The sequence below is a fragment of the Gigantopelta aegis genome, chromosome 10 (assembly GCF_016097555.1).
Source record: "Gigantopelta aegis isolate Gae_Host chromosome 10, Gae_host_genome, whole genome shotgun sequence".
Taxonomy (NCBI): domain Eukaryota; kingdom Metazoa; phylum Mollusca; class Gastropoda; order Neomphalida; family Peltospiridae; genus Gigantopelta; species Gigantopelta aegis.
The window spans coordinates 57,235,664-57,247,956 of NC_054708.1; the positions used below are offsets into that span (position 1 = coordinate 57,235,664).

Sequence of the window (12,293 nt, forward strand, 5' to 3'; positions counted from 1 at the left end):
ACAGATACATGTGACAGTAGTGCAATAATGACCAAGTGTGCACATTTGAAAATGCACATTTAATTCGACAGTAACTATAGTCCGTCCCATCCTCGTACAAAAATGTTTTTTGGTAAATAATTTCAGTTTGGTGTGTTTTGAAAATAACAAAAAAAACCCTGCTATTTTTGTGTGCAATTTAGAAAACAATCAGCTCAGAAATAAATAACTTGTAGTAAATTCCATAGTATGAAAAAAGGCGTACCCTGTGGGAAGAACTATAGTGGTGTTGTTATATATGTTTAAACGAATCCAACAAACTTTTGTTTTAGGACATGGCAGCATCGACTACTGAATAATGAGTCCGAGTGGAATCCACTTGAATAAAGCCGTTGTTGTTGTCATTGTGGGACTTTTCGTTGGAGTCATCGCCGTGTACAGGTTTTTGCATGCTCCTAAAAGTAAAACAATGGCAGACACTGGAAACACTGTGTCCATCACACTAGGGGACAAGGTTAGTGAAGTTCATGAAGTTGTAAGGAAAGATATAGGGTTAATTCTGATAATTTTGTACACCTCTGTCTTGTATACAGTGTACAGCTCTTGCTTGATGCACCTGACGTCACATATAGCCTATGTCAGGCTGTGCCTTCTTAGGTGCAATGGCAGGGGCGGCGCAGATGGTATGGCCATGGCCGTACCACTTTTGTGTGTGTGTGTGTGTGTGTGTGTTATATTTGCTATATCTGTGAAAGTGTCCTTACAAGTAATTTGAAAGGAGAGTCTGGCAATCACGAGCCGTACCATTATTTTGTACATTGTGCCGCCCCTGAATGGGTCGCACCTGTGATGTATTCAGAGTACCGTATTCTTTGTGGCTACAGTAGGTGCATGTCCTCACTCTTTTGACAACTGTTCAAATTGATATATAGCCGTAGTTTAAAATATGATAAGATGCTGTTAAGTTTGCAATCCACAGTTTAGATCGTCCTGCATACATTTCTGTAAATGTGTCTGCTGAAACTTAATATGATTATGTGCAGGCATTTACAATTATCAACAATTATCAGTATTTTTACAAGCATAGACACTACTCTTATTATTTCGTCTTCTTTTGTTTTGGGGGTGGGGTAGAGAAGGGTACAAAAATGTACATCAAATTAAAATATTTTAAGGAATATTTTTATATTATTATAGTCATCACACACACACACACACACTCATGCACGCACACACACATAAACACACTCACACAGTAAACACACACACCCTGAATTTGTGTACAATTTGCACACTTATGGAAATGTAATAATTGTAAAATAATAATCAATAATAAATTTACATGTATATATGTTCTTTGCTTCTGTCTGCAGTTGGCAGAAACCATAATGCAAACTGAACATTAATTTGATTCAGAGATTACTAATGATTGCTTAAAGAAAGGGACAACCAAGGCATTTGACCTGGTATGCATATTCAACGATATATAATGCACATTATTGCTTAATATCAACAAGTATAATCGTATAGTTAATTAATAAAATGGTTAAATGTGACGGCTATTATATATAACGGGCGCAGCCAAAATAATAATTGGAGTGTTTTCTTAGTTAATTGGTCTTTTCTTTCCATGTCCTGTACCTGTGGTTCCTGATTGGCAGGTGTATATTTAGACGGTCCCCAAACACTGTGTCTAGACACACTAAAAATATGTGCCTCTTTTATTAAGATCACAGGGTATTGTGTGTTAACGTTACGAACACCCCTCTAATCGTAATCGATCAGCCGTCCTTCTTTATTACTGTAAGTAATTCTGTAAAACCCTTGATTAAGTAGACTTTCCCATCTAATATCACAAAACTGACCAATTATGTAGTCCCAAAGAAAAGAAAATTTATCACTTGGGTATCGTGAGTGGTTGTTTTTGCTTGAACGTAGCATACCAATAGGGCTAATAATATGCATTTTTTTCTTTGGATTTTAAAAAAAGAAAAATACTATAACTCCATTTCCGTTCTATTGATGCAAATTGAAATATATTTAGTTAAATAGTTTATTATACTATCAAGTCATTTATGTTGGTTTACAAGTCAGGTTGATGAAAGCGAAGCGCTTTGTCGTAAATTAGAGCGTTTGTTTACACTGTGCATAGAGCAGATGGACGGAGCTGACGTCACTTCGCCCCAAGCCATACCACCGGACGTCACAAAAACGAAACAAAATGGCTGCCCCCAGTTATCAGGAATAATCATGGTTTTTTATTCTCTAAAATTACACATAAATCTCTTGTTTGAGTTTACTCTACCTTTAACGTTTCAGACTTTGCCGATATACACCCAGAGTTCCAAACCAGCTGGTGTTCCGAAGTTCGACATCCTGTTTCTACACGGCAGCTCATTCACCTCACAGAACTGGGTTGTTATCAACACACTGAAGCTGGCCTCAGATGCTGGGTACAATGCAGTGGCCGTCGATCTTCCAGGTAACAGATTTCTGTTTTTGAATGTGTTGATTTTGAGACGCCTCTGTCGGGTGCTGAATGTTTAGGTTTTGAGACACTTCTGTCGTGTGCTGAATGTGTAGATTTTGAGACACTTCTGTCATGTGCTGAATGTGTAGATTTTGAGACACTTCTGTCGGGTGCTCAATGTGTAGGTTTTGAGACACTTCTGTCATGTGCTGAATGTGTAGATTTTGATACCCTTCTGTCGGGTGTTGAATGTGTAGGTTTTGAGACACTTCTGTCATGTGCTGAATGTGTAGATTTTGAGACACTTCTGTCGGGTGTTGAATGTGTAGGTTTTGAGACACTTCTGTCATGTGCTGAATGTGTAGGTTTTGAGACACTTCTGTCGGGTGTTGAATGTGTAGGTTTTGAGACACTTCTGTCATGTGCTGAATGTGTAGATTTTGAGACACTTCTGTCGGGTGTTGAATGTGTAGGTTTTGAGACACTTCTGTCATGTGCTGAATGTGTAGATTTCGATACCCTTCTGTCGGGTGCTGAATGTGTAGGTTTTGAGACACTTCTGTCGTGTGCTGAATGTGTAGAGTTTGATACCCTTCTGTCGGGTGTTGAATGTGTAGGTTTTGAGACATCTCGTTAAGGACACTGAATGTGTAGGTTTTGAGAATCACTGATGCAAACTTTGTTGTTATTTTCTAGGTTATGGCAAGAGTAGCAAGGTCAAAGTGGACGATAAAGTGAAGTTCATGGAAGCTCTTATTGCTGGCCTGAAACTGTCAAAACCTGTCATTGTTAGTCCGTCCATGAGCGGCAGCTTTTCACTTCCATTCCTGTTTTCTGACCCCGAATCGGCCACCACACGAGCACAAGGGTTTGTTGCTGTTGCCCCAGTTCAGACAACAACGTATAAGGATAAATATTCCAAGAGTCAGGTGAGTCTTAAATTGTATGATGAAGTTCTAACATTGTATATAGGGATAGGTATTATGAGAATTTTTGTATTGTGAAAGATCGCAATACAGATTCCATGTATCACAATACATACCATAATATATTATTTACAGCAGCATCAACCGATTGTAAGGAAGGCTTCTAAGAAAATAAAAATACATGATAAAATTTGGAGTTTATTAGTGATTCTTATGGTGGAAAGATCCCAACAGTCGTACAAAAATGTACAGTTTTATGTTTTCATGAGAAAAAAAATTATAATTACAAACTTCCTGCCATTATATGATTTACTCAATGATTGGACAACGTGACTAAAAATCTGAATGTTATCCTTTGATGAACCTCAGAAAATGACGTCATGTCATCAGATGGAACATCATTACGTAAAACAAGTCAGGAAAGGGATGTTTGAAAATGTGTATTTTAACTAAATAAGTTGCGTTGTTTGTAATTATAAAAATTGTTTCACCTTTTTTGTGAATTTATCAATGTATAACAGTAAAAAAATTAGAATAAAATAGCGATTTTACAAAATTTATGACTGTTGTACATCAATAAATTTTCAAAAAATTACAAACAATGCTTATATAATTAATTAAAATGTTGGACCCTGCTTTGTTGTTACACTACATTGGTGGCACCTAAGTCTGCGCACCTAAGCATTTGTGTTATCTTTTTAAGTTAAAATCTTTCTTTAAAAATATTTGTTTCACCACCACAGTGCAATGGAACAATAAACGTGTTACTACTGAAAGTTATTTTAATTTAATAAAATTTAAAACTCAAGTAATGAGCGCATTTTTAGTGGCACCCCCCTGTATTTACTGGCCTGCATGACGGCACACAAGTCTGTGCAGCAAACATTAAAACAACCACTTCTGTTGCTAATATTCACAAAAACAACAACAGGTAATGGATCAGACGTTTTGTAAGTTCTAGATAACAAACACTTCCTATTATAGTCTGTTTCAGGAAAATTTAGATTATGCAAATGAGATAAATATAAATGGTGTTGCATGCTCCATAGTTTGGATAACACAAAATGACAATATAAAAAAGGCCAATGTCAAAATTTATTATTATTATTCAACAAAAGTTGATTGTTATTAACTGTGTAAATGAGCACAAATAGTGTTCGTTAGAAATATAGCACAATCAATGATAATTTTGAAACAGACTAGCTAATAATAGGCAGTGTAAGCTTGAGAGCCTGGGCAGCCATATTGCTTGAGTTGTGTCACTCAGAGGGAAATTCAAAGTATGCTTGGATGTTTACATTAACAGATAAAATAAAACATTGCTTTCATTTATGGATTCATAAATTACAATAAGGTATGTATTGAAGCTTCTGTGTAAACTTGTGTAAGTTAATATACAAGGTTGATCATTACAGCGGTGAAATACACGTGTTGGCAGGTGATACAGAATTGATTGAGGCTGGCAAAAGTATACTTTTAGGGCATTAATTCAGAGTTTATTTCAATCAAATTGTTATCTACCAGTTTGTTTGTTTACAAACATACCCCAACACTTGTTTCAAGACGTAATGTAACATAATTAACATGCGCAGACTTTTGTGCTGCACAGACTAATGTGACATAAGTGTACATGTAAATATTTTGACACACAATAGCCAATGATTAATTAATCAATGTGCATTAGTGGAGGTGTTCAAGCAAAACAAACTTCAGTATGTTTATTTTTCAGATTCCTACGTTGATCGTGTTTGGAAGTCGTGATACTAATTTAGGAGCCGAGAGTAAGACCAATCTCCAGGCTCTGCCGAAGAAAAAGATCTTAATGATTGAAGGGGCAGGTCATGCCTGTTATTTAGACAACCCAGCTGAATTTCATAAAGGACTCTTTGACTTTCTCTCCACTTTGTCGAAATAATTGGAAACATAATGAACTGTTAAACGATGATAACTTTTCCCATGTAAATTATTTATGTAAATAGGTTAACAATGTGATTTCATTAGTGAATGAATGAATGAGCTGCTTTTTATTTTATAATTTGTTTGTTTTTTTAATCTGTTGATTTTGGTTTTCTAAATGAAAGGTATTGATCAGCTACAACCACCAGTTGAAAGAGGGTGTAACCATTTAATTATCCAAAACCCTGGTAAATGATATGCAGTTGAGTCCATTATATTGGTAGGAGGGTGTGACTGTCTAGTCACAGTGATAAGAGGATGTAGCCTCGCAGTTATGTCCATCACACTCTCAGGAGATGTGTGGCACTGTGGTTATTGTCTGTCATATTAACGAGTGAGGTGTGGTCTTCATTAATGGTAGGGGGTGGGGGACAGCCCTGTGGTGTAAAGCACTGACCTGATGCGCAGTCACTTTAGGATCGATCTCAGTCAGTCGGCATTGACTATTTCTCGTTCTAGCCAGTGCACTGTGACTGGTATATCAAGGGTCATGGTATGTGCTATCCTGTGATGTGAAATGGTGCAAATAAAAAGATTCCATGCCACTAATGGGAGAAAAAATGTAGCAGGTTTCCTCTCTAAGACTATATGTTAAAATTACCAAATGTTTGACAGCCAACAGCCGATGATTAATATATCAATGTGCTCTAGTGGTGTTAAACAAAACAAACTTTAACTTTTAACTTTCATTAATGTTTGTCATGCTGGTAGGGGAGGTGTGGCCTTTTGATTGTGGGTCACACCGTGGGAGGTATAACCTTGAGGTCATGTCTACAATCATATTAATGAAAGAGGTGTGGCCTTGATTGATGTGTGTAACTGGTAGGATAGGGGTGGCCTTGTGGTTTTGGTCTGTCACATTAATGAGAGGGGTGTGGCCTTCATTGGTGGGTGTCACACGGATGCCATACTAGCAAACTACTAAATGTATTTTCTCTTTCTTTCTTTTTTAACATAAGCAAAACATAAGAAATATTAGTGCTGGCACATTTTGAGCAATAACACAGTTCACTGTTAGTGTTCTAAACTGAAAAGTCCATAGTTTTATCATTATCTTTTGATGAATTATTGAATCAGACTTTTTGTTTGGAGCTATACATTGTTGTTGATTTTTAAAATCTGATTTTACACATGAAAAGTATTGGACACTGAAGTGGAGATACCAATATGTGTATTCAACAGGTTATCATACTGGTATGCTTAAAAGTGAATGTACATATCAATTTCATTATTTTTACCATTTTTTAACAACTTTAATAGCTAATGTGGGATATAATCTACTTTTTGATTTTCATGGCATGTATCTATAGGGATATCGCTACTGTTATTTTTACTTTTAGTTTATAGTGGAATATACATTATAATAAAGTAGTCATTGGAATACAGTAATTGTTTTATTGACTGTTTCAGAATTGCTTCCATGGCAGTTGTATAAACCTTTAATTAAATAACTAATTGTAAAAAATCTAAAGGTAAACATGAAGAAAATTAATCCAGTTTTTACCAGAGTTATGTGATAAAACATATTGAGGTATGAAGAAAGCAAAGAATGTATATTTAACAACATCCCAACACATTTTAACTCAGGTTTACACACGGGCATAAGAATGTGCCAAAACATGGGAGGGGCACACACCCCTTCCCCCCCCCCCCCCACTTCCTATGCTAGTGGGTGTACATGACGTCTTAAACAAGAGGCTGCTTTTACTGAAAAGCAGCAATTTATTTTTACCAAAGAGCAGCAAGGGATCTTTTATATACACCTAGAACAAGATGTCACAACTTTTGCAGTTTACTCTAGCAATTTTAAGAGCTGAATCTAATTTAAATCTTTACTCTTCAAAAAACGTAAGGGAACTCTAATAAGAATTTACAAAATTGTAAGGTATATTAGCTGTGGGGAATGGTTATATGATAATAGTGAATTAATTGGGCAAACATTACAACCAGTAGTTCAGTATGACAGTAGGTTTTATGAGCACCAAAGATCTTGAAGGATGATTAGGGTCAGAAGTGAAATTTGAAAGTTGATGTTTTTTTTATCAGTAAATCGCAAATTCAAACAATAAAAATGACTAAAAACAAAACAAATAACAACTGTATGAGCAACAGAATGAAAAAGATTGACAGAAATAATGTTCCACAGTGATTAATGCACCTTTGTGGAAATTGTCAAAATCGAGAATGAGGCAACTGCGTGATGCATGTGCAAACTATGGAAGGTGTTTCGGTGTGTTGATAAACAGACCTGAACATTCTTTACTAAGATGTCTGTGGTCAAAACGTATGTTCAGTCTAATAGTTGAAATTAACATTAATATTTCAGGTTCCCCTACTTTTTTTGAAGAGTATAGATTTGAATTAGATTCAGCTCTTAAAACAGTTTAACTGTTCACACTACAGAACATGTACCACGCTGTAAAACACTGTATCAGCACAAATGCATTGATCTTGGTTTTCTGTAATTGATGCAACAAAAAGGCATTGGCTGCATGCATGTGTGATCTTTATTTCATTTTGCCTCTTTGGAATCGTTGCTAGTGTAATTGTGATGTTGTGATGATGTCGCTCTAAAATGATACGCATTGGATTATGATATTTGACATTCTCATAAATCATTTCAAGTACTTAAACACAGTATTTGAGGCATTGGTTGTCTAGAATTGGATGAATTGTTGGGGTGGGGTGGGGGAAATATTGATGGGTGAATTTATTAAGAATTGCTCCTTTGATTCATTATCACTTAATCAAGGTACGAAGATTAATCATATGAAACAATATAATGTATGTTCCAAAACTGAATAGGGATATGTGTATCAATTTAGTCTTAGTTGCTTATTGGTTTTTATTTGAATATGCAGTAAACATAATCCATATAGGGGAACTTGCATAATAAAAATATTAATGGTCATTTGTTGTACATACTTGGCATTTACAAATTAATTTAAATCATTACATTTTATGTTACAATGTTAATGATTGAGGTGTTATTTTTTTTTTTATTGTTAATATTTAGTCAGAATATATTTTGTGTTTAAATAACTAGAAACAGTTGTTCACATCATCGGTTTGAAAACTAATTTGCATATACTGTAATATGTGCATCTTAATGGTGTGTAATCAATATTTATTTTGTAGTAAAAGGTTTTTTAATGGTTGTTCAGTTTTGATTTATTTACACATGGTATGATTGTCTGTTCCATTACATTTTGTTTCTTTGTTCAACAACATCACTAGAGCACATTGATTTCTTAATCACCGGCAGTTGAATGTCAAACATTTGGTAATTAGAGAGGAAACCCACTACATCTTTACACTAGTAGCAAGGGATCTGTTATATGCACCATCCTACAGAAAGAATAACACATGCCATGATCTTTGATTTTCCAGTTGTGGTGCACTGGCTAGAACCTGTTGTGATATAGTAACATTTAACAATGTAGTAAAGATACCAAAGTAGGAAACAAGGGGATATCTCTGTCTTAACAGTCATTTAAACACCAGAGAGGAAACCTGCTGTTGCCATATATGTTAATCCTACAAATAAGCCAAAAGATATTTTATAATTAATAATTATTAATATGCAATTTATAATGGAACAACATAATAATCAGTGTGGGATTGGCACCAGATATTGGTATTGTCATAGTGATATGTTTTGCTACATATGAAATGATTGAACTATAATAATAAAATTGTTAAAATTTATTACTAATAACTAAGCAATTGGAGACCTATATTTAAGACTTCTGGCAAATAAATATGCCAAACAATGAATTCTGAGAAAACAATTTAATGTTATTAGAGATTGTAAAAACTGGTATAACAATTCACCATTGAAACATTTAATAAAAGAAATGTTATTTTCTACAAACTTGAATAGTGGTAAGTGACCCCCAACAGTAAGTCATTAATAAAAGACAAAACTTTAATAATTATTTTCTCTAGTTATGCTAGCAAGATTTGTCGCTATGGCCATACCAATATCGGTTGAACAGGCATGGATGCAGGATTTCTGAAATGGTGGGTGGGGTCCAGATGTGATGATTGATCTCTCCTTTTACACAATATAATCACATTTCCCCTTAAAGGTTATGGTCGGTTTCCAAAGGGGGGTCTGGACCCCAGGACCCCCCTGGATCCGCTACTGGGTTCCACATTGTGTAATGACTGACCCTATGACCCACTGTACCTCAGTTGAGCACTACAACCGAGAGGCGGGATTTAGTTCAGTCAGTTGAGTGCTTGCTTGAGGTGCTTGCGTTGCAGGATCGAACCACCTCAGTGGATCCGTTAACTGATTGGTTTTGTTCTCATTCCAACCAGTGCACAACTGGTCAAAGGCCTTGGTATGTGCTTTCCTGTCTGTGGGAAAGTGCATATAAAAAGATCCTTTGCTGCTAATGAAAAAATTTAACAAATTTCCTCTGATGACGTGTCCGAATTACAAAATGTTTGACATCCAATAGCAGATGATCAATTAATCAGTATGCTCTAGTGGTGTCGTTAAACAAAACAACCTTATTACTACTGAGCTACATACATTTCTCTTACTTCGTCCAGAATGCCATTGTGAAAATGGTCATTAAACAAACTAATATACATTGTATTTCCAATTAACTGCATGGGATTTTTTTAAAAAGTCAAAGTAAGATTTTGTTAAAGACATCACTAAAGCACATTGATTTATTGATCATGGACTAGTGGATATCAAATGTTTGGTTGTGACACTGAGGAAGGAAACGTTTTATTTATGGTTATATGGCATCAGACATATGGTTAAGGACCACATACATATTGAGAGAGGAAACCCGCTGTTGCCACTTCATGGGCTACTCTTTTCGATAAGCAGCTGGAACGAGAAATGGCCCAATGGGCCCACCGACTGTGCATCGAGCAAGCGCTGTACCACTGGGCTACATCCCGTCCTGGTTTTGACACCCAAGGAAACCTGCTACATTTTTCATCAGTAAAAGTGATGCTCCATATGCTCTTTCCCACAGATAGGACAGAACATACCAGAGTCTTTGCTACACAAATCCTGGGACACCGATTGGGATGGGGGGGAAAAACCTACATGCATACGAGGGTTAAAATATTTATTTTGTTCAACGACACCACCAGAGCACATTGGTTTATTAATCATCGGCTATTGGATTCAAACATTTGTTAATTTTGAAATATACTCTTATAGAGGTAAACTGCTATATTTTTCCACTAGTAGCAAGGGATCTTTTATATGCATCATCCCACAGACAGGATAGCACATACTATGGCCTTTGGTATACCAGTCGTGGTGAACTGGCTGGAACAAGAAATGATACATATGAGGGTTTATCATGGTGGTGGTCGAGGCGTACTGTACCTGTGGCCCACCATACTTTTATCAAGAGGATGTATTCCACAGATGTTAAACTTTCTTAATTGTTTTTTTTTGTCTTGCCTTTACAAAGTAAAATGGTGAGATATAGGCATTACCAGTAATTTTCTGACGGTGATGGCATTAAAGTTTCGCTTAGATCAGTTTCTCACAAACTATAAGGGCGGGACATAGCTCAGTGGTAAAACACTCGCTTGATGCACAGTCAGTCTGGGATCGATCCCTGTTGGTGGGCTCATTTCTCGCTCTAACCAATGCACCACAACTGGTATACCAAAGGCAGTGGGATGGTGCTACCAATGGAAAAATGTAGCGGGTTTCCTCTCTAAGACTATATGTAAGAATTACCAAATGTTTGACATCCAACAGCCAATGATTAATAAATCAATTTGCTCTAGTGGTGTCGTTAAACAAAACAAATATGAACTATAAAGTCCTAGGTCACTTAAACTTGGTTTATAGTTGCATTAATGGATATAAAGGTTACTGGTAGGCAAAATATTTAATTCTGCAGAATTCTTTTGTTATCTTTTCTGTTCACTCCTAGAATAACTAACAAACTAGTAGACATGTTCAAATTGGCTTTATTATTCATCTCTTACTAAACATTTATTAATGAACTGTTAAATATTGCCACAAGATTACTGTTAATACAAATAATAGCGACATAAAAGCAAGTGAAGTACAATTTGTATCTTATTAACTGTGCAAGTTGGTATCTGCATCTCCCTGAATGTTGAAACAGCAGATTTATCTTCAGGTGTTGTAACTTAGAATGGATTGAAAGTCTGGCATTAAGAGTGTTCATGAGGATGAGTCAGGGTTCATAGCCTTAAAGACCAAACAAATTCAAAGACTTTTACCTGCCATTTTCAAAGACTTACACAGTGGTCAAAGACAATAGAATGCGATAAAAATATCAAATCAGTTCATTTACGTTGCTGTCCATAGCAAACAATTGAGATTTTTTTACATGCATCATGACAGATTAAACCTTGTAACTGGAAAATATCAAGTGCATGCAGCTGTAAAAGATATCATCATTGCTTTGGCTATGATTTGTGAGAATCTAAAGACCTTTATTACAATTCAAAGACCTAAAATATATTTTTTAAAATTGAAAGACTTTCAATGAATTTAAAGACCGCTACGAACCCTGTGAGTGCTTATAAACTAATATCATCCAGCAAAATGCCCACAAATCATAAAATGCATTGGGAAAATAAGTTATAATAATTTATCATTATTTATTTATGGATAATTTTTTTGTTTCTTTTATTAAAAAACCCAAACTTTCCATTTTGTTCAAACAAAAGTAATTTATAGAAAATACCCTCAACCCAAATGATAATCACAACACAAAAGGTAATACTTTATGGAAATTCCATTGGTTATCATCACAAACAAGCATATCTGGGATTTGTAGACCAAAGTACAAAACTAACATGTATAAAACTAATGGACCAATGAACAGACATCGGACACAACAGGATTACAGGCATAAAACTGACTGAAAGACTGGTTAAGTAACAGTTGTATTATAGTAACAGCACTTGTGAATGTAATACGATCTAGCAAACTC

The 12,293-nt window shown here is 35.5% G+C and overlaps 1 protein-coding gene across 1 annotated transcript in view; it reads left to right on the plus strand.

Moving 5' to 3' along the window:
• Positions 1-7,100, plus strand: part of LOC121383210 (protein ABHD14B-like) — an 8,606-nt gene extending 1,506 nt beyond the window's left edge. Inside the window, exons 2-5 of the mRNA XM_041513091.1 lie at positions 312-493; positions 2,299-2,461; positions 3,146-3,378; positions 5,105-7,100. Of these exons, the coding sequence (XP_041369025.1) occupies positions 338-493; positions 2,299-2,461; positions 3,146-3,378; positions 5,105-5,290 (738 nt within the window). The 5' untranslated portion in view covers positions 312-337 and the 3' untranslated portion in view covers positions 5,291-7,100. The remainder of the gene's footprint in view (positions 1-311; positions 494-2,298; positions 2,462-3,145; positions 3,379-5,104) is intronic.
• The last annotated feature ends 5,193 nt before the right edge of the window (positions 7,101-12,293 follow it).